The sequence below is a fragment of the Melospiza georgiana genome, chromosome 6 (assembly GCF_028018845.1).
Source record: "Melospiza georgiana isolate bMelGeo1 chromosome 6, bMelGeo1.pri, whole genome shotgun sequence".
In the NCBI taxonomy this organism is placed as follows: domain Eukaryota; kingdom Metazoa; phylum Chordata; class Aves; order Passeriformes; family Passerellidae; genus Melospiza; species Melospiza georgiana.
Genome location: NC_080435.1, coordinates 62,045,922 through 62,073,650, shown reverse-complemented (window position 1 = coordinate 62,073,650; position 27,729 = coordinate 62,045,922). Strand labels below are relative to the sequence as shown.

General features: G+C 51.1%; 1 protein-coding gene across 3 annotated transcripts; it reads left to right on the top strand.

Moving 5' to 3' along the window:
- On the top strand, window positions 1-27,335 carry FRMD6 (FERM domain containing 6). Of its 3 annotated transcripts, XR_009114556.1 has the most exons (16): window positions 1-53; window positions 1,915-2,033; window positions 9,467-9,651; window positions 10,625-10,715; window positions 10,845-10,978; window positions 11,566-11,642; window positions 14,034-14,220; window positions 15,777-15,932; window positions 16,489-16,554; window positions 16,638-16,706; window positions 17,397-17,571; window positions 19,945-20,277; window positions 21,826-21,951; window positions 23,331-23,422; window positions 24,668-26,906; window positions 26,961-27,335. XR_009114556.1 is itself a non-coding variant. In XM_058025644.1 (15 exons), exons 3-15 carry the CDS (start codon window positions 9,553-9,555, stop codon window positions 24,950-24,952), a joined length of 1,836 nt encoding a protein of 611 aa, XP_057881627.1. In that variant the 5' UTR covers window positions 1-53; window positions 1,915-2,033; window positions 9,467-9,552; the 3' UTR covers window positions 24,953-27,335. The 3 variants fall into 3 exon arrangements, 2 of the variants coding, with proteins under 2 accessions (XP_057881627.1, XP_057881626.1); XM_058025644.1 differs by having other exon boundaries at window positions 10,845-10,924; window positions 24,668-27,335; XM_058025643.1 differs by having other exon boundaries at window positions 24,668-27,335.
- The last annotated feature ends 394 nt before the right edge of the window (window positions 27,336-27,729 follow it).

Sequence of the window (27,729 nt, the reverse complement as noted above, 5' to 3'; positions counted from 1 at the left end):
CGGCTCGGCTCGGCTCGGCACGGCCGGCACGCAGCGCGCTCCCGCAGCCGCAGGTAGGTGCGTGCCCCGCACCGCGCTCCCGCTCGGCTCAGCCCGGCTCGGCTCAGCCCGGTTCCGCTCCCTTCGGCTCGGCTCGGCTCGGCTCGGCTCGCTGTGGCTCAGCCCGGCCCGGCTCGGCTCGCCCCCGCGGGGCCGTGCCGCGGGTGGGCCCGGCGCTGCCGCTTGTTGCGCTCGGGGGCGAGTTGGAGCCGGAGCGGTGCGAGCGGCCCCGGCTGCAGGAATGCGAGTCATTTCCTCCGCCCGCCCGCCCGCCCGCGGGAGCTGCGGCTCCGCCGGAACCCCCCCACGGCCCCCGACGGCCGCCACACCGCCGCGACACCGCCGCGACACCGCCGCGACACCGACACGGCCGCCCCGACCCGCGCCGGGGGCGCGCTCGCCCGCGGGACCCCCGCGCCCATGGGTGCCCACAGCTGTGGGACCCCTGGGTCACACTCGTCCCTGGATCCCCACATCTGCGGGACCCCGCGCCCCTGGGTGCCCACAGCTGCGGGACCCCTGGGTCACACTCGTCCCCACATCTGCAGCAGCCCCGGTCCGTGGGTACCCACATCTACGGGACCCCGTGCCCCCGAGTACCCACATCTGCAGGACCTGCGGCCCCTGGGTCACGCTCATCCCCACATCTGTGAGAGCCCTGGCCCCTGGGTCACACTCGCCCACGGGTCTCGCTCACCTGTGGTCTCACTCACCCTTGGGACCCTTTTCCCTGGGTGGCACTCACCCACAGGTCCCCTCACCCACGGGACCCCTTGCTTTCACCCGCAGGTCCTCTCACCTGTGGGTCACCATCACCGCAGGTCCCCTCATTCCTGGTTCACAGTCACCCATGGGTCCCCTTGTCCCTGGGTTACACTCACCCATGGGTCACTTCACCCATGGGACCCCTTGCTCATGGGTGACACTCACCCCCAGGTCCCCTCACCCATGGGTCCCCTCATTCCTGGTTCACAGGTGCCCATGGGTCCCCTCATTCCTGGTTCACAGGTGCCCATGGGTCCCTTTGTCCCTGGGTCACAGGTGCCCATGGGTCCCTTTGTCCCTGGGTCACAGGTGCCCATGGGCCCCTTTGTCCCTGGGTCACAGGTGCCCATGGGTCCCCTCTCACCCCTGGGTCTCACCCACAGGCCCCCTTGTCCCCGGGCCACACTCACCCAACTGTCCCCTCACCCCTGGGTCACGCATCCCCAGTGGGTCCCCTCACCTGTGGGTGCTCTGTGCCTGTGCCAGCTCTTTTCTGTGGCTCGTGGTGACCCACAGGTGCCCTCAGCTGTGGTCCCCACCATCTCTTGGTCCCCTTGCCTGTGATCCTCTCATCCATGGATCCTCCTGTCCCTGGGTCACAGCCACCTGTGGGACCCCCTTGCCCCTGGGCTCCCCTCACCCTCGGCTGCCCCCCACCCCATGGAGGTGCTTAGGGGTGACAGCTGCTCCCTGCTGGTGTCCCTGATGGCCCTCTCTGCGTTTCCCACCGGGAATGCCATCCCTGACGCTTTCTGGGTCAATCCATGCAGCTCCTAAGCCAAGCTTTATCTGACCCGGTGCCCTGGTGGCAGCGGGGAAATTGGGCTGAGCTTTCCCAGCGCCATCCTTGGTGTTCCTGTGTGCTTTGACTGGCCCGTGGGAGTGAGGCACGTCCCGACCCTGCCGTGCCCCTGGCCCCCTGCCACCTTTCTGCCATCTCCCATTCCTGATCCTCCTCTTCCTGCTCGTGGCCAGTGCCTTTCTGGCCAGCAGGATGTTTTCCCCTCCGAGCCCAACTCTGCTTTTCCAGAGCTGCTCCCCGCGTGGCACCGATGGAGCTGTGCTGCTCTGCCTAATTCTGGGCTGGTTTGTGTTGGTGTTTTTCCACAGGGCTCGCTCTCCCTCTTGGAATCTTGGATAGAGCTGGGATTAATTCGAGCTCTCTTGCCTGAAAGAGATGTTCCGTTTAAAATTCCCAATCCCGAAGGCATATTGGAGTTTGGTTCTAGGTACTGGATTTTTACTATCGGTTTTTAAAGGGGTTTCTTTTCTTTTTTTTTTTTTTTTTTAAAAACTGGGTTTATTCAGGCTCTTTAAACCCCGAGTCTGTAAGCAATTATTCCATTACATGAAAGTCAGGACGCTGAGAAAGATTAATTCAGACCAGATGTAAAAATAAATGGGAATTTAAAATTAAGATGATGTCAGTTCCCTCCTGCTAAAAAAAAAAACCCGGCAGCCTTTGGACTCCAGATGGAGTATACAAACCATGGCGCTGGTTAAAATATCTGCCTGCTCCTTAATTGAGTTTTATCCTGCTTTTTTTCCCCACCTTGACTGAAAAGTGGGCTTGGGATGTTTTTCCCAAAAAGCTTTCCCCGATGGTGGCCGGGGCAGGGAAGTTGGTGGAGGCTGTGGCGTGGCTGAGGAGCTTTCCCAGCTGGAAAACTGGAGAGCGGCGCTGCTGAGGGAAGACAAATCTCCCTCTGCCCGCCCCAGGATTAAAAAAATCAGGAACTTGGTTTGGCTTTGTTTCGCTGGATTTGGAGCTGGAGGCGAGGACGCCACAGAGGGCAGCGGGAGCTCCTGATAGTCCAGGCATGGATTTGAATTTTTGGGCATAAAATGGAGCTGGTTTTTGGGTTCTTGTGTGTCTGCAGAGCACTTTGCATCACATTTTTTCCCCCTCTGTGTGCAGCAAGCACTGCACATTCCCCACAGTGGGAATGGGTTTGGCCAGCCAATGTAGAGGAGCCTGTGAGCTCCTCTATTATTGGGATATTTGGGAATGGGGCTCCCCAAAAGTGCCTCCTACTGGGAAGGGAGGGTTTACCCAGGGTCACAGCATCTGGGGGGTGTGTTGTTATAGAAAATAACATAAACATTCATCATTGCATATTAACAATATTAATATTTACGTGGCATTATTAATTATTTAATATTATATTGTTAATTACATTTAAAATATGACTTTAATTTCTAAATAGGGATCTCTGTGGTTTGGAGACTCGGGGCTGTGCTTTCTGTGGTGCAGGGGTTCGGCGTGGTGACTCTGGCCCTTGGGGCTGCTTTGTGGTCCAGGGATCCCGCAGCGAAATCCCAAGGGATTTATGGCAGCTGCTGGTGGTGTGGGCTGCAGCCTGCCCACGGAGAGGGGAGCAAAGGCAGTGCTCCACATCCATGTGCAGCCTTGGCAGTGATGCCTGTCATCCTGGGAGTGGGATCGGAGCTCTGGGAGCTTTGGGCTTGTTGGTGCTGGGAGATGGTTCCTAAAATGCCTGGGGACGCCATGGGACAGGCTCTGGAGCTGGATGGGAGAGCTGGGCTGCCCTGAGCACAACCCTCTCCAACCCAGTCTGGACATTGTTCTAATCCCAGAGGCTCAGGCAGAGTTTCCTGGAAGGAAATCTGATGGAAGGGGCTGGTTCTGGAGCAGAGGAGGGAAGAGGAAGAGCAGGCATTGTCCCTCCCCTCCCTGGAGCCCTTGCCAGGAGAAATCCATCTCCGTGTCCATCCCTGGCGGAGGCAGGGACGCTTTATTTATATTTCAGTGCTCCAAAGTCAGGGAATGAAGAGGCCTGGGGTGACTCTGCTGTGGGCTGGATGGAAAATCAGCGCTTCCAGGCTGGATTCTGCTCCGTGCACGACGAGATAAGCAGGGCAAGCAGCTTCCTGTGTTTCCCCATGGAATGTGATATCCCATGGGGCTCATCCCCAGCAGGAGGGGACATCACCCCATTTTTAGGATGATCCACATGGCCCAGCCGTTCCTGCCCATTGCTGTTGTCCCACTGCAATAGCCAAAGGGGATGAGGATGAGGAAGAAGAGGTGGAGAGAGGCGATCTCCTGGAGGAATTTTCCTTGGAGAGGCTTTTTGGATACCCCCAGCACTCGGGGGTATCTGGTGAGGCTGGTGGGGGCTGGCCCTGGCTGCCCAGGCTGAGCTTCCAGCATCCAAATAGCTTTTGTGGTGGATGAAGTAATGGAATATTTATAACTGAGTCCTTTTTCCCAGTGAAGGTCTCTTTCATCTGCCTCTCTTCATTAGGAGGAAACTGTTGAGTTCATGAAGAATTGGAGACGATTTTAATTACGGGGCAACCGCAAGCAGGAATTAATCTGGGTTTTGGGTTCGGAGGAGCTGCATTAAGGGACGGCCCTAAAACTTGTAATAACAGCTCTGTGCATACCTGTGCCTGTGATGTGGGGTGAGACCCACTCCAGACTCTTCAAAACAAGAAATTCCTGCCCCGTGAATTCATCTTCCCGTCTCGCCCCGCGCTCTGGGCAGCCTCTGGCTGTGGATGGCCTCTGCCTACGTGTGGGTCCTGGGCTGGATCCCTTCCCTTGCCCCTGGGGAGCCTCAGGAGGGCTGGAACAAAAGCCTGGAGGTGGGTTAGAATCAGGGAATCATGGAGTTTTTTAGGTTGGAAAAGACCTCTAGGATTGTAATCAGCCGTTCCCTCAGCACTAACCCATGTCCCCAGGTGCCACAGCCACATGGCTGTTAAATTCCTGCAGGCACAGCAATGTCTGATAGGGCTGCATTTTTTGGAAAAGTGAGTATTTTGATAAGGAGGGATAGATGTCTGATAGAGCTGCATTTTTTGGAAAAGTGGATATTTTGGCAAAGAGGGATGGATTTGGTTGATGGAGAAGTGGACAGGATCTGCCTGGAGGCTGGATTGAATGGGGGGCACTGGGATGTCTGGTGGGTACCACAGAGGGACAAACCTGACCCAAACCCACGAGGATGGAGACTCATTCACTTCTTTTAAATCCATTTAAATCCACGGAGAGGGAAAAACACTGCCCGTCCACCCAGCCTCGCTTCACACGTACGGAATCTGGAAGCAAACCCCATCTCAGCCAGCAAGTTCAAACCATGTTCAATCCCCACCCTGGAATTACATCCAAATTTCTATTTCTGACGAGATCCTGCTCCAGCACCTCCATGTGAACCAATCCCAGGCTCTGCCTGCCCTCGGATGTGTTTGCAGGACCCCGGGATGAGCAAATCCCTCGCCGAGTCAGCAGCGCCAGCCCCAGCTGCTTTTCCCAGGTTTTTTGTGGGATGTTTTCTTTGCAGCTGAGCTTTGTGACAGGATTTATCCCATGGCATCAGCACCAGGGAGGGAGACAATATTCCAGCAGCCTGGGCCTGGAAAACACGGTGGATCAAGGAATTTTCTCAGCTCTGGAGTCACGAGGAGTTTGCAGTGCCTTCCTGTGGAGTTTTAATGCTCTTTTCCCCATAGCAGGGAAAACATGGCTGGAAGACCTGGAGCTCCTCACTCTGCTGATCCATGCCCAAGTCCTCATTCCCAGTGTTTTTTCCAGCTGACTTTGGATGGAAAACCCTTTGGAAGACTGCCTGGGGTGGAGGTTCCTGCTTGGAGTGTGGGGTGATCTGTGTCACCCCCTCTGTTCCAGGGCAATCCAGGGTGGCTCTCCCTCTATCTAGAATATTTCCAGCTTGGAGCTGGGAATGTTGGGCTAGATCTTTAAAGGTCCTTTCCAACCCAAACCATTCCATGCTTCCACGTTTGTGCCTGCTATCAGCACTTCCTCTGGAGCAGCAGGGACTCTGTGAGGGCAGCGGCGCGAGGTCCCGGGGAATCAAAGCTCACATTGTGGCAATGAGCAGCAGATGTTGGAAAGAATTTCCCGGCGTCTGGCCGGGGCTGTTGCAGGCACAGCACCCTGGCAAGGGCTTTGTGTATCCCCTGCTGAATCCCTGCAGCTCCCAGGGCTGCCAGAGCCCCCAGGAAGCACCTGGAACTGAGGGAATCTCCATAGGGACCGTCCCTGTGTGGTGGGCTGATGGAATGTTCCCACTCAGCAGCAGGAGCTGGGATGTTTTCTATACAAACACCAAAATACAGGGTTTGGGCTCGGGTGGTTTTTTCCTCTGCCGTGTCCGTGCTCTGCTGACGCCAGCTCCCTGGTGCTCTGGGATCAATCCAGGCTGCAGGAGGAGGAGGAAGTGCAGGGACTGGTGTGGGGATGAGCAGCCCCAGAATGCCAGAGAGTGACGGGACAAGAGGGAATGGTTTCAAACTGGCAGAGGGCAGGGTTAGATGGGATATTGGGAAGGAATTTTTGGCTATGAGGGAGGAGAGGCCCTGGCACAGGCTGCCCAGAGGAGCTGAGGCTGCCCCATGCTTGGAAGTTTTCCATGTTGGACTGGATTTGGAGCAACCTGGAATGGTGGAAGGTGTTCCTGCCCATGTAGGGGAGAGAATCCCAGGCATGGATTCTCCAGTAGCTCAGCAGTGGGTGCTGCTGGAATTTCGAGCTGAATTGGGAGGAAGCTCTGGTGCTCCCCTGGGACTTGAGGAGCCTGTGGGTGGGAGCAGGACATGGAGGGTGCTGCAGGAGCCCCGGGACACGGCTGCTTTGCTGGGAACACGGTCCCTCCCCAGCCCAGCCCTCACAAGCCACATCCCACCAGTGCCCGGGAGCTGCCCGTGCCCAGCCAGGCCAGGACGTGCCAAATTCCTTCAGCCCTGATCCGTGAGCACCAGGATCTTCAACGAGCCCTGAAACCAACCTGGCCACGGCAGGCATGGCCTCAGAGCATGGATGCCATGGAGAGGGGCCAGGCACAGCCACGGCGCAGAGCTGTGCTGCAGGGATGCACTGCATGGGTGCCATAGTGCTCCAGCTCAATGCATGGGTGCTACAATGCGTGGGTACAACGTGTAGGTGCAATGCATGGATACCATGAGGTTTCAGCACAATTTATGGATGCCACAATGCAGTGCTGCAATGCACAGGTGCAACACATGGCCAGTTTGCTGCACAGATGCAATGCATGGATGCCATGACGTTCCAGTACAATTTATGGATGCCACAATGCAGTGATGCCATGTACAGATGCCATGATGCACTGCTGCAATGCACAGGTGCGCTGCATGGATGCCATGAGGTTCCAACTCAATGCGTGGATGCCGCAATGCATGAGTGTGATGTGCAGGTGCAATGCATGGATGCCATGAGGTTCCAGCTCAATGCATGGATGCCACAATGCATTGATGCAATGCACAGATGCAATGCACTTGTGCCATGATGTTCCAGCCAAATGCACAGATGCCACAATGCATGGGGGCAATGTGTAGGTGCAGTGCATGGCCAGGTTGCGCATCTGTGCTGCACAGGTGCAATGCATGGATGTCATTATGTTCCAGCACAATTAATGGATGCCACAATGCAGTGCTGCAATGCACAGATGCAATGCATTGGTGCCGCGATGTTCCAACTCAATGCATGGGTGCCACAATGCGTGGGTGCAATGTGTAGGTGCAACGCATGGCCAGCTGCATGCCTGTGCTGCACAGATGCAACAAATGGATGCCATGAGGTGCCAACACAATTTGTGGTTGCACATCTGTGCTGCACAGGTGCAGTGAATGGATGCCATGATGTTCCAGCTCAATTTATGGATGCCACGCTGCAGTGCTGCAATGCACAGATGCCTTGATGCATTGCTGCAATGCACAGGTGCAGTGCATTTGTGCCATGATGTTACGGCTCAATGCATGGATGCCACAACGCAGAGATGCAACGTGTAGGTGCAACACATGGCCAGGTTGCACATCTGTACTGCACAGATTCAGTGCATAGGTGCCACGATGTTCCAGCTCAATGCATGGATGCCACAATGCATGGATGCAGTGGAGGGCCAAGATCGACACAGATGCAACACAGAGAATCTGTGGTGTACCACCACGATGCATGGGTGCAACGCATGGCCAGGATGCAGGGATGCAATGCATGGGTGCAATACATGGCCACAATGCACCATCCCAAGGCACAAATGCAATGCATGGATGCAATGCACATTTGCAATCCAGAATCCATGATGCAGGGACACGGCCTCTCTGCTGCAGTCCCAGCGTGCCCTGGCCATGGGAAAGCATCACTTCCAAATTTCCCAACTTCTGCAAAACCCCAGGAACCACCAACCAAAAGTCACTTCAGGGCACTTTTCCCCCTGTGCTGCTGCAGGAATTCCAGACTTTCGGAAGCCAAAGGCGCATCCATTTAGACCAAAGCAAATATTTGGTGACAAGGGAGACACTCTGCTGTCTGCCAGTGTAAATCTGGGCTAGGAAAGGGCTGAACTAGGTCAGAGTTTAAAGTCCTTCCTCATGGTGTCACGTGGGAATTCGTGTCCTCAGGAATGGTGGGGTAAAAAGTGCTTTGGGAATATTCACCCTGGGAAATGAGAATTTCCTGGGGTCAGTGTTAGGATGGGTTTGTTGGCTCTGAATGTCAATTCCAGTCTGTAAATCCCTGCTGGTGCTTGGATTGTTTTAATCCACCCCAGTGAAGAGTCAGAACTGGGGGGAAGGATGTTGGAAGGGATGTGGGTATCCTCTAAGGACACCCCACAGAATTTCCTTGCCTTTCCATGGCTGGCAGGGAAACCTCCTGCTTACAGCACTGCTCCTCGCTGCCCCAACCGGGTTATTCCCAGAGGATAAACTTCTATTTGTTTTAATTATGCCAGAAAAGCCTTTCCTGATGTTTTCCTGAGCCTGAGCCAGGAGCATCAAACTGCTGGCTCAGATTTTTGGGGCCGGGCCTAAAACCATGGGGATGGCTGTGGTGGTGTGGGATGTGCTCAGGGTTTTGGGGGTGTCTCAGTTTGGAAAGCCAGGGGTCTGCTAAGGAAGGCAGGAGCCTCCCCTGAAATGGAGAATGTGAACCCTCCCCACCCCTCCCAATTGTTATAAATTTTAAATTAAGGGGCTCTTAAGCAAAAAATATGGGAGCGGGAAATAACAGTTCTTTAATAGGGGATGAGATAAACAATGCAGTAAACCAAACCAACACTGACAGTCAGAACCCAACCTGACACCCTGTGGGTCAGGCTGTTGGCAGCAGTCCCATGGAATTGTGGCTCAGCCCTCCTGCAGTGTCAGGGGTGGTTCTGTTGGAGCAGGGATCCTGGAGAAGGGTGGAGTCTTCCTCTGGAGATCCAGGGGAAGAGGGAAATCCACTGGGAAATCCAGTGGAGAAGCTGTGCTGGTGTTCCAGAATCTCCAGATTATATCCAGGCAGGAATGCTTGGCTCCTCCCTCTGGGCTCACATCTCCCAATGGGATGCTGTAGTTCTTATCAGCCATGCAGTGACATACAATTAAAAAATTGAATAAAATTCAATAAAAAATAGCCTGTTATCAGCAGATGCCCTCTCCCGAGGGAGGAGTGGTTGTGATCACTCAGAGAGAGATAAGGCAAACTACCCAATGAACAGAAGATAACTACCACACAGATGGTGATAGAACACATCTTGCCCTGCAATCTGGGGCAGGGGGACACCCCACCATGACCCCACACCGTGTGGGACATGCTGGTGGGTGGGAGGGCTGGGGGATGCAGTTGGGGAGCTGAGGGTGCCCTGCCCAGGGCTCACCCCCCCTTTTCCCCCAGGGATGGCACCCACAGAGCCCGAGGCCGCCCCGGCCCGCCGGTGAGGTGCCCCCAGCAGCCCCCCCGAGCCCCCAGGCCAGAGCACCATGAACAAGCTGCCCTTCCACAACAACAGAGTCATGCAGGACCGGCGCAGCGTGTGCATCTTCCTCCCCAACGACGACTCCCTCAACATCATCATCAACGTAAGGAACACCCCTCCCCAGCCTGACACCTCCCTCACCCCCAGGGTTGTGTTTGCACACCCTGGGTTTCCTTTGGAGCCTGCCTGGCCTTGCCCTGCTGGGGAAATGCGCGTGGGTTATTCCCCTGGGGGTTGCAGTGGTGTTTTAGGCTCTCCTGAGTCTCCCTGGTGGATGTGATGCTGGGTTTGGGGAGGGTGACCTGCTGCATGCCACCAGCCCCATCACTCCACCAATCCCTTCTGGATGGCTCTCCAGCCTTCTCTAGCCCAGGGAATAAACAGGAGGGGCTTTGGCTCTGGTTGGGATGGAGCATTGAATGTGAAATTCCCAAATTCCCCCACTTTTTGTTTTTGGTTTTGTTTTTTTTTTTTTGTTAATTCACCCCCACCCAATGTTGCATTTGAGTCGTGAAAATGTTGAAATTCCTGTCAGGACTTTAAGGGAGCTTATGAAAAAAGATGGAAAGACGTGGATAATGATATCCACCTCTAATCTAAAACCATTCCCCTTATCCTTATAGGGGATAAGGGGAATGGTTTTAAACTTAGAGGGAAGATTTAGATCAGATAATAGGAATAAATCCTTGCCTAGGAGGGTGAGGAGGCCCTGGCACAGGTTTCCCAGAGAAGCTGTGGCTGCCCCTGGATCTCTGGAAGTGTCCAAAGCTAGGTTGGATGGGATTGGAGCAGCCTGGGATGGTGGAAGGTGACTGTGGGGTAGAATTAGACTGTCAATGTTCTGATTTCTGCCTCCAGAACATCTCCCCAGTGCTGGGTTCCTCCTCCACCCACTGCTCTGGAGCTGCCCCGTGGTGCTCTGAGCATCCCAGCCCTGGCAGAGCTCTGGTCCAGGCTTTGGGGCCACAGCTGAGCCCACAGCCCACCCTGTCACCCCCATCCTGCTCAGGGTCCTGCTGAGGGCTTTGGTGGGCACAGATGCATCCACTGTGCCTCATTTAAGGGGTTTTTAACAGGTGAAGATTTTGTGCCAAGAGTTACTGGTGCAGGTGTGTGACCTCCTGAGGCTGAAGGATTGTCACCTCTTCGGGCTCAGCGTCATCCAGAGTAAGTCAGGGTGAAAAATCAACACTTTTGGTGATGAGGAGCTCACAATTCCTCATCCCCCTCACCAGTGGGTCATGGTGGGAGGCAGGGGACACGTGGGGATGCTGATGCCACCTCTGTCCCTCGCAGACAATGAGCATGTGTACATGGACCTGGCCCAGAAGCTCTACAAGTACTGCCCCAAGGAGTGGAAGAAGGAGGCCAGCAAGGTCAGCGGTGAGGTCTTGCATGGAGAGCTGAGGCCACCTCTGTCCCCATCACAGGTCACTCCCAGCACCTGGGAACACTGCCAAGGGGTGGGGGGCACGTGGTCACTGTGGGGCTGGGGGTGGGTGTGCAAAACCACAGCCCTGGGGTTGGCACTCTGAGTGCCACCATGTGTCCCAGCTGGGGATGTGTCCTCCATGCTCCATCCCTGGGGCTCTGGGGGTTTTTTCTTTTGATTTTTCTTTTCCTCCCTTATCCTTCAGCAGAATTTTTGATGTCCCTTCTTCCAAATTCTAAAATCAATTTAGGTTTTTTTTTCTCCCCAAAGCACCTTTTCATTCTTTCAGTGCTCCAGGCTTGAGTGCTGGTGGGTGATGGTCTGGGAGAGGGAGAGCAGCAATGAGATGTTGCAGAGCTCCCGGGCTTGTCACACCCAGCCTTTTAAAATCCAAATCCCCTTCATTTCCTGCATTTTATGTGGAAAAATGGGCACCAAACTCAAAACTGAGGAACAAAACCACCGTCAGTGCCATGGCGGGGCACGGGGTGGCTGTGACAGCCATGACCCCAGAGAGCTGAGGAGAGGCCCTGGGGTGCGATGCTGGGACCCCCAGGGCATTCCTGAAAACCTCCTCCATTCCAGGGCATCGACCAGTTTGGCCCCCCCATGATCATCCACTTCCGAGTGCAGTACTACGTGGAGAACGGGCGGCTCATCAGGTACGGAGTGCCCGGGCACCTCTGGGGGTGCTGGGCAATTTCTGGGGTGGCTGTGCCCATCCTGGGGTGGCTGGGCACGTCCTGGGGTGGCTGTGCCCATCCTGGGGTGGCTGGGCACATCCTGGCATGGCTGGGATCCTCCTGGGATGGTTGGGATCTTCCAGGGCTGGCTGTGCCCCTCCTAGGGTAGCTGGGCACTTCCAGGGGTGTTTGTGCCCCTCTGGGGTGTTTGTGCCCCTCCTGGGATGGCCGTGCCCCTCCTGGGGTGGCTGTGCCCTTCCTGGGATGGTTGGGCATCTCCTGGCATGGTAGGACACCTCCAGGGGTGGCTGTGCCTCTCCTGGGATGGCTGTGCCCTTCCTGGGGTGGCTGGGCACCTCTTGGGGTGTCTGGGATTCTCCTGGGGTGGCTGTTCCCTTCCTGTCGTGGCTGAGATCCTCCTGGGGTATCTGTGCATCTCCTGGAGTGGCTGTGCCCCTCCTGGCATGGCTGGGCATCTTCCAGGGTGGCTGTGCCCATCCTGGGGTGGCTGTGCCCCTCCTGGCACGGCTGGGATCCTCCTGGCACAGCTATGCCCATCCTGGGGTGTCTGTGCCCCTCCTGGGGTGTCTGGGCACCTCCTGGGATGGCTGTGCCCCTCGTGGGGTGGCCGTGCCCATCCTGGGGTGCTCTGGGGTGCTGGGCACATCCCAGAAGCTGGGGCTTTGATGGGTGGGTGCTGAGTGGTTTCTGACAGGGGCAGGTGGGGACATTGGCCCCAGACAAAGCCTTTTGGGGGGTTTTATTTGGGATTATTGTATTTGGGTTGCCCCCAGACAAAAGGCAGGAATGATGAATCTGACTCCATGTTCTCAGAAGGGTCGTTTATTATTTTATGATACTATATTATATTGAAGAATATTAAACTAAACTATACTAAAGAATACAGAAAGGATACTGACAGAAGGCTCAAAAGATAATAATGAGAAGTCATGGCTCTCTCCAGAGTCCCAACACAGCTTGGCACTGATTGGCCAGAGAGTGAAAACAACTCACACCAAAAATCCAAACAAACAATCACCTGTTGGATAAACAATCTCCAAACACATTCCAAAGCAGCAAAACACAGGAGAAGCAAATCAGATAACAATTGTTTTTCTTTTTCTCTGAGGCTTCTCAGCTTCCCAGGAGCAAAATCCTGGGCGAAGGGATTTTTCCAGAAAATGTGAATGCCACGTGGGATGGATGATGTGTTTAGGGATTTAGCACAGCCTAATTTGAACTTACCCACAGCTGGGTGGGAGCTGCAGCTCCTGCTTTGGGGCTAAATGATGTCCTGAGGGCTTTGGGGACACAGTGGCACCTGCACAGAGTTTTTGAGAGGGGTCACTCACCTGGCTGGTGAAGCGGCTGCGCGTTTGCAGAATTTTAACCAATTTTAACCAATTTTAACAAATAGGGAAGAGGGAAGAAAACCCTTTGGTGCCCCCTCCCTGAGGGCTTCCCAGATCGTGTCCCCTGGCTGCTGACACCTCCCTGTGTCCCCTGTGTTTTGTGGAGGCAAACAAACTCCACAACTCTGTGAAAGTTGTAAAGCTGGTATGTGGTTTATTACAGTGCTGGACACATGTGGAGATTCCTCTTCTTAAAAGACATGGGCGCCTCTGGGAACTCCAGATCCTTTTTTAGCCCCTTCTCAAAGACATAAGCGTGCAATTTCACAATAGGGTCATGCATACAAATTTTTACTGATTTTGCTAGAAGTTTGCCATTAATTCTTCTTTATCAGAAAGAATCCCTGGGTCAGGTTGACCTGCTTTCATAGCGGACTTTTTGGTTTTTTGTCTGCCCCCCATTTATCTCTCTGTACTTTGGCTGAAGCAGTTTCTCTGAGCATAGGTTTTTTATGAGAACAGGTAGTCAGAGTAAACAGCTATTCAAACTACAGACTTAGCTCAAAAATGTACATTTCACCTAAATCAAAATGGATTTCTGTGACCATGTTCACAGGGGTTTTAGGATGAGGGAAGAGATGAGGATCTGACTCTGTGTTTCAGCAGGCTGATTTATTATTGTGTTATGATATGTGTTATATTAAAACTGTACTAAAAGAATAGAAGAAAGGATTTTATCAGAAGGTTAGCTAAGAATAGAAGAAGAAAGAATTATAACAAAGGCTTGTGGCTCGGATAGAGAGTTGTGATTGGCTATTAATTAGAAACAACTAACATGGGCCAATCAAAGATCTACTTGTTGCATTCCACAGCAGCAGATAACTACTGTTCACATTTTGTTCTTGAGGCTTCTCAGCTTTTCAGGAGGAAAAATCTTGTAAGGATTTTTCATAAGAGATGTCTGTGACAGATTTCCACTCTGGAAAATGTCCCCTCTGTGTCCCCTGTCCCTCCCCAGTGACAGGACAGCTCGGTACTACTACTACTGGCACCTGAGGAAGCAGGTGCTGCACTCCCAGTGCGTGCTGAGGGAAGAGGCTTATTTCCTGCTCACTGCCTTCGCCCTGCAAGCCGACCTGGGGGACTTCAAGAGGAACAAGCACTACGGGAAATACTTCGAGCCCGAGGCCTATTTCCCTGCCTGGGTAAGGAATCCTGCTCTGCTCCCTGCTCTGGCTGCAGCCTGGGTTAGTCCTTGGTGTAAATAACCTGGGACAGTGTGGTGCTTGGGAGGGTTCCCAGGATGAGGTGAGAGATGAGGCTCAAAGTTCTCAGAAGGCTGATATATTATTATATTATATTATATTATATTATATTATATTATATTATATTATATTATATTATATTATATTATATTATATTATATTATATTATATTATATTATATTATATTATATTATATTATATCATATCATATCATATCATATCATATCATATCATATTATATTATTATTTTATATTATATTATATCATAGTATATCATATATCATAGTATAGTATATTATATTATATTATAGTATATTATAGTATATTATATCACATTGTATCACATTACATTATATTACATTACATTCTATTATATTACATTACATTATTGTATATTATATATTATATTATATTATATTATATTATATTATATTATATTATATTATATTATATTATATTATATTATATTATATTATATTATATTATATTATATTATATTATATTATATTATATTATATACTAAAACTATACTAAAGAAAGAGAAGGGATACATCAGAAGGCTAGAAAATAAATGAATAATGAAAGCTCTGTGGCTGACTCCTCAGAGTCTGACACGGCTCATAGTGCTTGGTCATTAATTAAAAACAATTCACATGGAACCAATCAAAGACGCAGCTGTTGGTAAATGATCTCCAGACCACATTTGAAAGCAATCAGATAATTATTGCTTTCATTCTTTTCTGAGGCCTTGCAGCTTCCCAGGAGGAAAAATCCTGGCAAAGGGATTTTTCAGGGTGGTTCTGTGTGCGCATTGCCCAACCAGCATCAGGTGCAGCCCTTTGGGAGCTGCTGGCACAGAATCCCAGAGTGGTTTGGGTTGGATGGGCCTTAATGCTCATCCAGTGCCACCCCTGCCATGGCAGGGTCACCTCCCACTGTCCCAGGGTGTCCCAGTGCCCAGCCTGGCCTTGGGCACTGCCAGGGATCCAGGGGCAGCCACAGCTGCTCTGGCAATCCCAGCCCAGCCAGGAATTCCCAGTTCCCAATCTCCCACCCATCCCTGCCCTTTGGGAGCCATTCCCTGGCTCCTGTCCCTCCATCCCTTGTCCCCAGCCCCTCTGCAGCTCTCCTGGAGCCCCTTCAGGTGCTCTGAGCTCTCCCTGGAGCCTTTTCTTCTCCTTCCCAACCTCTTTTCTTGGATTTGTCCCAAAATCTGCCCGTTTCTCCTTTTTTCACACACCTCACTGAGTAGTGGTCCCCAGGCACACAGGGAGCCCACGTGTGCCCCAGCACAGGTGTCACCATGGAATGGCCACAAGGAGCACAATCCCCAGCAGGAAATCCTGCTGGCAAGAAGTCACTGGCTGCTGCAATGATTTTATTTTTTGCTTGGGGCTCTCTAGAACAAAGCTCCAATTTGCCCTTTTCCCTTGAAACCACCACTCCCAGGGGCCAGCACGGGGTAGCTGGACGAGCTTCTCTCCCCCTCCAAACAGGTGGTTGCCAAGAGGGGCAAGGATTACATCCTGAAGCACGTCCCCAACATGCACAAGGACCAGTTTGCCCTGACAGCCTCAGAGGCCCATCTCAAGTACATCAAGGAGGCTGTCAGGCTGGACGACGTGGCCGTGCACTACTACAGGTTGTACAAGGTGAGCCCTGGCCCTGTGCCTGCTGCGACCTGAATTTTGGGAATACTCTCCCTGAGAAATAAATGCTGTTTTTTTCACTCCTGGGAATAAAGATGTTTGTTTGCTGGGAGAGCATGGGGTATTTTAATTAATTTAATTAATTAATGGTTAAAAAACCATTTAATCAGAATGGTTTGGGTTGGGAGGGAGCTTCAAGCTCATCCAGTGCCACCCCTGCCATAGCAGGGACACCTTCCAGTGTCCCAGTGTGCTCCAACCTGGCTTTGGACACTGCCAGGGATCCAGGGGCAGCCACAGCTGCTCTGGGCACCCTGTGCCAGGGCCCCACCACCTTTAAGGGATAATTTCTTCCTCACGTGTAATCTAAATCTCTTTTAGTTCAAAAGTATTCCCCCTTATCCTCTCACTGCCTGTGTCCAAAATGACTTTCCATTTTCAATTAATCATAGAATGGTGACTGGGGTGATTGTGGAAGGATCCCTGGGCTGAGGTGGGGTGGATTTAACCAATTCATGTTGCAAATTGTGTATTTAAAAGCATTTTTTTCCCCCCTTAGGACAAAAGGGAAGTGGAGGCCTCCCTGACTCTGGGGCTGACAACACGGGGCATCCAGATTTTCCAGGTAGGTGATGAAGGTGATGGCTCAGCCCAGCTCCATGCCCCTGCCAGAACCCTCAGCCATGGCTCCCTCTCCTCTTTTTGCAGAACCTGGATGAGGAAAAGCAGCTGCTCTACGACTTCCCGTGGACAAACGTGGGGAAACTGGTGTTTGTGGTGAGTGCCACCATCCCCACCTGGAGCACTGCTTCCAGCTCCGGGGTCCTCAGCACAGGGAGGACGTGGAGCTCTTGGAGCAGCTCCACAGAAGATGCTCCACAGGCTCGAGCTCCATTTCCTATGGAGCCAGGCTGAGAGAGCTGGGGGTGCTCACATGGAGAGGAAAAGGCTCCAGGCAGAGCTCAGAGCCCCTGGCAGGGCCTGAAGGGACTCCAGGAGAGCTGCAGAGGGACTGGGGACAAGGGATGGAGGGACAGGAGCCAGGGAATGGCTCCCAGTGCCAGAGGGCAGGGATGGGTGGGAGATTGGGGATTGGGAAATGTTCCCTGTGAGGGTGGGCAGGCCCTGGGTGTTTGGAGGGTAGGGAGGGTCTTTGGAGAAGCTGTGGCTGCCCCTGGATCCCTGGCAGTGTCCAAGACCAGGCTGGGCAGGGCTTGGAGCACCCTGGGATGGTGGAAGTTGGAACGAGGGTTGGTCTAGGTGGTCTTAAAGGTCCCTTCCACCCCAAACCCCTCAGTGATTCCACCATCCCTGGGCAGGGTGTGGATATGGGCACGGGACGCTTCAGCACCAACCCGCAGCAGGTGACAACAACAACCCATGGGGTCACTGAGGAGCTGCAGCAGGGCTGGGTGAGAACTGGAGCCTTCTCCTGCCTGGGGCTGACCCCTCCCTTGTCCCACGCAGGGCAAGAAGTTCGAGATCCTGCCGGACGGGCTGCCCTCGGCGCGCAAGCTCATCTACTACACGGGCTGCCCGCTGCGCTCGCGGCACCTCCTGCAGCTGCTCAGCAGCAGCCACCGGCTCTACATGAACCTGCAGCCCGTGCTGCGCCAGGTGCGCCGGCTCGAGGAGAACGAGGGTACGTGCTGCAGCCCCCGAGATGCCAGCATGGGCTCCCAGGGGGTGTGTGCACCTTGAGGGCTCCTGGTTCTCTGGGAAGGGATGGGCGCGAGCCCTGCCGTCCTCGCCGGTGTCGTGGTTCTGCCTCAGCACGGCTTTGCCATGTCCTGCATCCCTGTGAAAGCATAAGGTGTTCTTCCTCCTCTTTCCTCTTCTCATCTTCTCTTCCTCTTCTCATCTTCTCTTCCTCTTTGTCATCTTCTCTTCTTCTTCCTCATCTTTCTCTTTCCCCTCTTCCTCCTTTTTCTTATTTGTTCTTCTTGTCGTACTCTTCTTCATCCTCCTCATCTGCCTCAACCTCTTCCTCTTTCTCATCCTTTTCGTGTGTCCCTTTCCCTGTGTCCCTCATCCTTGTGAAAGCATAAGGTGTTCTTCTTTGCTCTTCTCATCTTCTCTTACTCTTCCTCATTTTCTCTTCTTCTTCCTCATCTTTCTCTTTCCCCTCTTCCTCCTTTTCTTATTTGTTCTTCTTGTCCTGCTCTTCTTTATCCTCCTCATCTGCCTCAACTTATTCCTCTTTCTCCTTCTTTTCATGTGTCCCTTTCCCAGTGTCCCTCATCCCTGTGAAAGCAAGAGGTCTTCTTCCTCTTCTTTTCTCTCATCTTCTGTTTCTCTTCCTCATCTTTCTCTTTCCCCTCTTCCTCCTTTTCTTATTTGTTCTTCTTGTCGTACTCTTCTTCATCCTCCTCTTCTGCCTCAACTTCTTCCTCTATCTCATCCTTTTCATCTTTTTTTCCTTGTCCTCTTAATCTTCTTCCTTGTTCTCATCTTTATCCTCCTCTTCTTGTTTTCCTCCTCCTCACCGTCATCCTCATCTTTTTTCCATGTCCTCCTCATCTTCTTCCTCTGTTCTCATCTTCATCCCAATCTGCTCTTGCTTTCTTCCTCCTCTTCTTTCTCTTCCTGTTTTTCTTCCTCCTCATCTTCCTCTTCTTTCTCTTCTTTCTCTTCCTCACCCTCCTCCTCCTCTTCTTGCTCCTATCTCATCTTTCCCCTTCTCATCTTCCTTTCTCTTCCTTATTCTCCTCTTTCCTGTCTTCTTCTTCCTCCTCATCGTCTTCCACCTTGTTTCATCTTCTTCCTCCTCCTCCTCCTCCTCATGTTCTTCCACCTTGTTTCATTGTCTTGCTCTTCCTCATCATCTTCTTCCACATTGTTTCATCTTCTTCCTCCTCATCTTCATCTTTTTCCATTTCATCCGCATCTTCTTCCTCCTCTTTATTTTCTTCTTTTCCTGCTCCTCCTTATTTTCTGTCTTCCTCTTTCTCTTCTTCCTCCACATCTCTTCCTCCTCCATGTCTCCCTCCTCCTGCTCTGTTGGAGGAGCAGCCCAGCACAGGAGCTTTGGAGCTCCTGCCCCATCTTCCCTAATGCCACTGGGACAGAGGTGTCCCCAGCTGTGCCAGGGCTCAGTGACAATTCCTCTGTGTGCCAGGACATCCATGTCCCTCCAGAGGATCCAGTTTGCCCTGGAGGTCATGGGAATCACTCTGATTCCATTCCCCCGTGGTGATGACTCCATTAAGGGGTAATCAATGCCACTCACTCGGGGTCACCAAATGTGGAATTTTTCTTCACTTGGAGACACCAAATGTGGAATTTTTCTTCACTCGGGGTCACCAAATGTGGTGGTGTTTGCAGGGGTCCCAGGATGAGGGAAGAGACGAGAATCTTGACTCCATGTCTCAAAAGGCTGATTCATTATTTTATTGTATATATTATCATAAAATACATATTTATTTATACATATATTAATTTTATAGTTTTATTTTTATATATTTATATAATAAAATATTTATTATTTATAATAAATATAATTAATATTTATTTATATATATATAAATTATTATTATTATATTAAAATAAAATTATATGCTAAAACTATACTAAAAGAATAGAAGAAAGGATTTTATCAGAAGGCTAGCAAGGAATAGAAAGGAATGGAATGATAATAAAACCTTATGACTGACCAGAGTCAAGTCCAAGCCTGCTGACTGTGATTGGTCATTAATTAAAAACAACCACGTGAAACCAATCAAAAACGCACCTGTTGCATTCCACAGCAGCAGATAATTATTGCTTTTCTTTTCCTTTAGGGTTAGGGTTAGGGTTATGGTTAGGGTTAGGGTGAGAGAGAGAGAGTCCGAAACAGCTGGACTGTGGTTGGTCATTAATTAAAAACAACCAACATGGACCAATCAAAGATGCACCTGCTGCATTCCACAGCAGCAGATAATTATTGCTTTTCTTTTCTTCTGAGGCTTCTCAGGAGAAAAATCCTAACGAAAGGCTTTTTCCGAAAATATTTCTGTGCGTATTTCATTTGCTGCAGAGAAGAAGCAGTACCGGGAGTCCTACATCAGCGACACGCTGGACCTGGACATGGAGCAGCTGGAGAAGCGCTCGCGCGCCAGCGGCAGCAGCGCCGGCAGCGCCCGGCACAAGCGGCTGTCCCGGCACTCCACGGCCTCCCACAGCAGCTCCCACACGTCCGGCATCGAGGCTGACCCCAAGGCCAGGGAGATGGGGCCCGAGGACGCCTTCCCTGGTGGTGCCCACCGCAAGCTGAAGACGTGCAGCTCCATGACCAGCCACGGCAGCTCCCACACCTCGGGCGTGGAGAGCGGCGGGAAGGAGCGGCTGGAGGAGGATTCCCAGGATGACGGTGAGAGAATGATAGATATGACTCCATCATCAGAAAGGCTAATGAATTGCTTTGTTATACTGTACTATATATGTTGTATCTAAACTGAATCTGCCCTGCACTCGCTCTTTCTCACACTGCACTCACCTCTGATTCTCTCGTGACTCTCCCATGTCGCAGACATCTTTTATGAAAAATCCTTTCCTTAGGATTTCTCCTCCTGAGAAGCTGAGAGGCCTCAGGAGCAAAATGTAAACAATGATTATCTGCTGCTGTGGAATGCAACAGGTGGATCTTTGATTGGCCAGTGTTGGATGTTTCTAATTAATGGCCAATCACAGCCCAGCTGGCTCAGACAGAGAGCCAAGCCACAAGCCTTTGTTATCATTCCTTCCTATTCTATTCCTAGCCAGCCTTCTAATGAAATCCTTTCTTCTATTCTTTTAGTATAGCTTTAATGTAATATATATCATAAAATAATAAATCAGCCTTCTGAAACATGGAGTCAGATCCTCGTCTCTTCCCTCAACCTGAGACCCCTGTGAACACCGGCACAGTCCCGTGACAGTCCAGCACACACACACACACACACATACACACACACACACACACACACACTTCTTGGCCCTGCTAAGCCAAGGGAACAAAACATCCTCACTTTGGGTAAACCATTTCCATATTGCATTCTACTTTAGCACAACACAGGCACAGCAAGCCAGATAAGAATTGTGTTTTCCTTCTTCTCTGCTTGTCTCACAGCTTCTCTCTGTGGATACCACAGGTTGTCCAGGCACTGGGGTGGTTGAAGGGTGTGTGGTGGTGTTCGCAGGGATCTCGGGTCCTGATTATTGTAGATTGTCAGACACTAAATATTTTAATTTTTTTAATATTTCTTTAGGAGGGGTAACAGCTGTATTGTAAATGATAGTTTTTTTTTTAACAGCATCTTGCACAATTTATTCCTGCAAATGGCAGATTTGCTTTCTGCTAGATGTTATTATTGAGGGAAGAGATGAGAATCTTCACTCCCTGTTTCAGAAGGCTGATTTATTATTTTATGATATATATTATATGAAAAGAAAATGCTATACTAAAACTATACTAAAAGAATAGAAGAATACAATGATCTACTAAAACTATACTAAAAGAATAGAAGAAACTATACTAAAAGAACCCCTGCGAAACTCCATGTTTCAGAAGCTTGATTTATTTTATGATATATATCATATGAAAACAAAAGGATATATTAAAACTATACTAAAAAGAATAGAAGAAAGTATTTCATCAGAAGGCTAGCAAGGAATAGAAAGGAATGAAAACAAAATCTTGTGGCTGCTCACAGCCTCGACACAGGTGGCTGTCATTTGTCATCAAGTAAAAACAATTTCACATGCTGGGTAAACAATTGTCCCAATAACATTCCAAAGCAGCAAAACATGGGGGAGGAAGCTGAACCTTCCCAGCTTCTCAGGAGAAAAGCTCCTACTGAAAGGATTTTCCATGAAAGATGTGACAGAGGGTGCTCCGAAGGGGCACAGCTGACTTGTCCTGTGTGCTGGTGCCCTGCAGAGATTGAGATGCTGGTGGATGACCCCCGGGAGCTGGAGCAGGCTGGGGAGATGGACGTGAGCCCCGACATGTGTGTCTACATCACCGAGGACATGCTGCTGTCCCGCAAGTTCAACGGGCACTCGGGTAAGGTGCTGGCCGCTTCTCTTCCCAATCCCCCCGTGCCAGTCACGCCTTTGGGAGCTGGGATGGGATGGCCTTTGAGGTCTAAAGATGTCTTTAAGGTTTAAAGAGGTCTTTAAGGTCTCTTCCAAGCCTGATCATTCTGTGTGTCCTGGTTTAGGGCAAATTTGGGAGAAAAATTCCAAAAGGGGTCCCTCCAGTAAGCAAACCCACACGGCTCCTCCTCCCAACCGGTTTGGGAAGGATTCCTCGGAGAGAAGGGGAAAGAACCTGTTTATTGAACAGGCACAGCACCCCCAGCACACAGAACCTGTTTATTGAACAGGCACAGCACCCCCCAGCACACAAAATGAGCAATACAGGATGACACCGCTCTGAAAAAGATGACAAATTCAGAAAGTCTCTCTTGGGGTGGTTGCTCTGTTCTCAGTCCCGCCTCTGCTGGGGCAGCTGCTGCAGTCACAAGGTGCAAACTCTCGCTATTCCCAGGTCCCAGTCCAGAGCAGGTTCGAGTAGGTCCAAAAAAGGGAAAGGAAAAACAGTCCAGGGAAAATTTGGACTGCTTAGTTAAACTAACTAATGAGCAGGAGCAAAGCAGAAGCAAGAGCAAAGCGAAAAGCAAAAGCAGCACTTTGTACTGCCCTGTCTCTGTGTTCTGCCAGGCTGATAACAAAACTTAAAGAAAACTTTCACTCTTCAGAGCCAGTCTTGAAGGCACAGAACGTAATATCCAGCATGAACAGAACACACAAATGGGGATACAAGCATCATAACATCACCCTAGGACACCGTGGTTCTCTGGTGTTTGGCAGGACAGAGTTAGCCCCAGGTGTCCATTTGGGATGCTGGGAGAAACTGCTCACCCAATGGGTTGAAGGAGAGATGGGGTAAAGAAAAGAGGAACCTCCCTCAGTTTGTGCCAGGGGAGGTTTGGATTGGATATTGGGGAAAATTTCCTCACAGAAAGGTTTATCCAGCCCTGGCACAGCTGTCCAGGGCAGTGGTGGAGTCACCATCCCTGGAGGGATTTAAAAGCCACGTGGATGTGGCACTTGGGGACAGGGGACAGTGGTGGCCTTGGCACTGCTGGTGAACAGTTGGACTCCATGATCTTCTCTGGAGCTGTGTCTGCACCCTGAAAGTCACTTACAGCTCTGAGCTAGGAGGTACTGGAAGGTCTTTGGGGATGCCAGGTTCCATGGGGACATTTTGGATGCCATTTTGGGGCAAATTTGGGATGCTTTGTAGGCAATGCTGTTTGCGAGTGGAGCTGTTGGGCTGAAGCATTGCACTGAGGGAGCCTTTGCCCCCATGGACAGCAGGAGTGGATGCCAGGAGAGCTGAGCCACCCCACAATAACCTTTGCACCCTCCTTTGTGCAGGACTCATCGTGAAGGAGATCAGCTCCTCCACCTCCAGCTCCTCAGAGACGGTGGTGAAGCTGCGGGGGCAGAGCACCGACTCCTTACCCCAGGTACGAGGGGCTGGGGCTTTGGGATTTCCAATATTCCTGGAGAAAAGGAGGCTCAGGGGTGCCCTCATTGCTCTCTACACCTTCCTGAAGGGAGGCTGCAGACAGGTGGGGTCGGTCTCTGACAGAACAAGAGGACACAGCCTCAAGCTACATTAGGGAAGGGATAGGTTGGATATTAGGAAAAAAATTTTCACTTAAAGAATAATAAAGTACTGGAGTGCTCTTCCCAGGGAGGTGGTGGAATCACTGTCTTGGTTTGGAAAGCCAGGAGTCTGCTGAGGAAGGCAGGAGCCTCCCCTGAAATGGAAAATGTAAACCCTCCCCACCCCTCTGAATTGCTATAAATTTTAAATTAAGGGGCTCTCAGGCAAAAATATGGGAGCAGGAAATAACAGTTCTTTAATAGGGAAAGGAAAAAATAAAAGGATAAAATAAACAGTGCAGTGCACTAGAACAACACTGCCAGAGTCAGAACCCAACCTGACACCCTGTGGGTCAGGCTGTTGGCAGCAGTCCCATTGGAATTGTGGCTCAGCCCTCCTGCAGTGTCAGGGGTGGTTCTGCTGGAGCAAGGGGGATCTGTAGAGAAGGATGTATTCTGCCTATGGAGATCCAGGGGAAGAGGCAGCTGCTCTGGGGAATCCAGTGGAGAAGCCGTTCTGCTGTCTCAAAAACCTCTGGATTATACCTGGGTAGGAATGCTTGGCTGGTGTTCCAGAATCTCCAGATTATATCCAGGCAGGAATGCTTGGCTGGTGTCCCAGAATCTCCAGATTATATCCGGGCAGGAATGCTTGGCTGCTGTTCCAGAATCTCCAGATTATATCCGGGTAGGAATGCTTGGCTCCTCCCTCTGGGCTCACATCTCCCAATGGGATGCTGTAGTTCTTATCAACCATGCAGGGACATTCAATAGCTGTTATCAGCAGATGTCCCCTCCCAAGGGAGGTGTGAATGTGGTCACTCAAAGAGAGAGATAAGGCAAACTGCCCCCTTGGCAAAGGTAATCTGCCATACAGATGGTAGTAGAGCACATCTTGCCTTGCAATCTTCAACAATCACCATCTCTGGATGTGTTTTAAAAAAGCCTGGACATGGCACTTGGTGCTATAGTCTGGTTGAGGTGTTAGGGCATAGGTTGGAGTTGATGATCTCAGAGGTCTCTTCCAGCCTCATTATTCTGTGAATTCTGTGAACCCTGGGGTCTCCCTGGCGCATCCTGAGCCTCCTCTTGGCTTTTCCCAGACAACGTGCAGGAAACCCAAGACATCCACAGACCGGCACAGCCTGAGCCTGGATGACATCAGGCTCTACCAGAAGGACTTCCTGCAGCTGGCCAACCTGTGCCAGGACACGGCACAGAGCTTCACCTTCGGCTGCGCGCACGGCCTGGACCACGAGGGGCTCTACTGCAACGGCTGCCTGGCCCAGCAGTGCATCAACATCCAGGACACCTTCCCCGTGAAGAGAACCAGCAAATATTTCTCCTTGGACCTGACCCACGACGAGGTGCCCGAGTTCGTGGTGTGAGCGTGGGGAGGCTCTGGCGCCGCCAGCCCTGCCCTGCTCCCTGCAGACCACGCTGGAGACCTTGGCCGTGCTGGAGAAGGGGCAGGATGGGGATGCCCCGGGCACAGAGCGGGTTCCAGAGGGGTTTGTGCCAAGCACGAGCTGTCTCGTTCCGGCTGGCGGGGGCACGGCCCAGCTGGAGCTGGCAGGAGCCCCCCTGTGCTTTGCCGTGGCCCCTCTCGCCCCCTCCTTGCCCCCAGGTGACTCTGGGGCGGATGGAAAGTGCCAGACTGTTGTGTTCAAGCCAAGCCAAAGAAATGTAAATAACCCTAAAGGCCAGTATGGGAAGGGAGAGTCAAGCAATAACCAGCCGGGCGTGGTGGTGTTCCGTGGAGGAAGGCATGGCCAGCAGCTCCTGGGGCACAGCATGAGCCCAGTTTTTCCAAAAAAACACGTGCTGGAGGTCGGGCCACAGCAGTCCCAGCCAGGTGGATGATGGCTGGAAGCTCTCAGAGCCATTTGCAACTTGTTTTTTATATTTTTCTCTTTTTTTTTCTCTTTTTTTTTTTTTTTTTTTTTTTTTTTTTGAGAGCAAAAACCCCAAAACCAAAAAAAAAAACCAAAAAACCCACCCTCCCAAAAAAAAAAAAAAAAGCAAAGCAGGATGGAAAAAAAATAAATCTCCTATAAGGATAATGCAATAATGCATTCCAAACATTGAATATCTAGAGAATACATATATAAATATATCGAGGTATGTATGTTTATATATGTCTGGATCTTATAGACCCATTTGCGTTTTGCTCCTGCTCTGAAACACCTTTTATACAAAAGCTCTGCCTCTCTTCTTTCATGAACTCTATCAACAATCCTATTTTTTTTTTCCTAAGCACCAAGGTGAGAAAAGAGACTTTCCTCTCGAGGAGAATGTGCATCCTTGCCTTGTCTGTGTGGCTCTTCCCACTGCATCTCCCTTCCCTTTTCCCAACGCTTTTCATGCATCCTTAGGTGTCTTACAGCTGGAATAATTCTGCCAGAGGATGATGGTGACGTGCCAGGAAAACCCAGGGGTGGTTTCTGAGTGTGTCCCAGGGAAGGCAGGCAGCCCAGGTGGAATATTTGCTGATTGCAGAGTTAATTATCACAGCACAATGCCTTTGTAGTGGATATTTTTAATTAGAGTTTAGCCATTGACAGCCAAAGTTTTGCCATATTTTGATACACCACCTTTTTTTTTTTTTTTTAAACTGGAAGCTTTTCTTAAAAAAAAAAAGAACCAAAAAAAATTATAATTATTTTATAAATAAGCACAATCTTATTTTTATAAGAAATGTTGAGGGAGGGAGCTGGTACCAAAAGAAATGGAGAGGAGCTATAGGCACAGTGCAAAAAATAAAAAATAAAAATCTCTTGGGATGTTGGGACATGGGAGAGCTGCTGTGGCACTATGGCACTGTGCCCCCAGCCCAGAGCTTGATCTGGCCCTGCCTGAGGGGTTTTGTGGGAAAATAATGTTGATTTCCTACGTTGGCAGGGCAGGATGGGGGTCCCTGAAGCATCCTTGTCTCCCTCAACCCACACAGGGCAGCTGGGGGGATGCTCTGGTTTGGGGGACACCCCACCAAATACCCCACAGCCCTCTCTTTGGGTGCTGGGGTAGCATCTGTGAGTCGCAGCTGGCTTTGCAGCGTGAGTTTCCATGCTGGCACAGGCAGGAAAATCCCCCAAAATTCATCCCCAGCCTCTTCCTCCCCTTCCTCTGCCACCCTCTGGGTGCTCCCCATGGGACCCTCGGCCTGCAGAAACACAGAGCTGGAGAGGGAAAAAAGGGATAAAATGTGTAAAGAAATGTGTGGAGAAATGGGTAAACACTTCTGAGGAATGGGGAGGAGGCAGCCCTGTCCCATTATTCTGCATCCAGAGCTGGGGTGAACAATGGGGTTGGGATGGAGCCCTAAAACAGGGGGACACAGAGGTGCCATTGGGGCAGGGGGACACAGAGGTGCCATTGGGACAGGGGGACACAGAGGTGACATTGGGACAGGGGGACACAGAGGTGCCATTTATTCCCAGTTTTCCCACAGGTGGCCGTGCCCTTGGGGCTGTCCCCCCCCCCCCCCCCCCCCCGCAATAAGGATTTGTCTGTCTGCACAAAAATAATCCTTTCTGTGAAAGGATCTCCCCGTCAGGGCTGATGGGAGAGCCCGGTGACTGTGTTGCAAAAAGGAGCAGGAAAATTAAAAAAAAAAAAAAAAAGAAAGAAAAAAAAAATAAAGGAAAAAAAAAAAAAACTCCAGGAAAATCGAGCGAAAATCCCCGGAAATTCTTTTGTACCAATGAAGTTTGTTGTGTGCCTTTTGCAGAACGGCTGGAGGTGACAATAAAGTGACAGTTGTTTGCATCACTTTGGCTCTTGGAGGTGGAAAATGCTCCCAGGCTTAAGGGGGAGATGGAGCAGGGCTGGATTTAAGGGTAACCTTGCACTTATTGGGGTTCTCTGCTCCGGTGATCCCAGCTCAGGTTAAGGCAACTCCTGCCTCAGGCAGGGCAGTGGATGGGCTGAGCCTTTCAGTCCTGACTTTTGGTGGGTTTTTGTGGGTTTTGGTGATTTTTGGTGGATTTTTGGTGGTTTTTGTAGAAGTTCCAGCAGTTCCAAACACTCTGGAGTTGGGAAGAGGTATAGGGGGAGCTCCTGAAATGAGTGGGAGTGTGGAGTGTCCATAGTGGGGATCCTGGTGGGATGCTCAGGGGGGTCCCCAGCCTTCAGGAGCTGTGGGCTTGGTGGTTTTTGATGATTT

Bases quoted from the DNA above. Each gene is read 5' to 3' on its own strand.
- FRMD6 (XM_058025643.1), top strand. From the start codon at position 9,553: ATGAACAAGCTGCCCTTCCACAACAACAGAGTCATGCAGGACCGGCGC. The intron at 11,643-14,033 runs GTACGGAGTGCC...GTCCCTCCCCAG, and splicing joins GAGAACGGGCGGCTCATCAG to TGACAGGACAGCTCGGTACT. The intron at 15,933-16,488 runs GTGAGCCCTGGC...TTCCCCCCTTAG, and splicing joins ACTACTACAGGTTGTACAAG to GACAAAAGGGAAGTGGAGGC.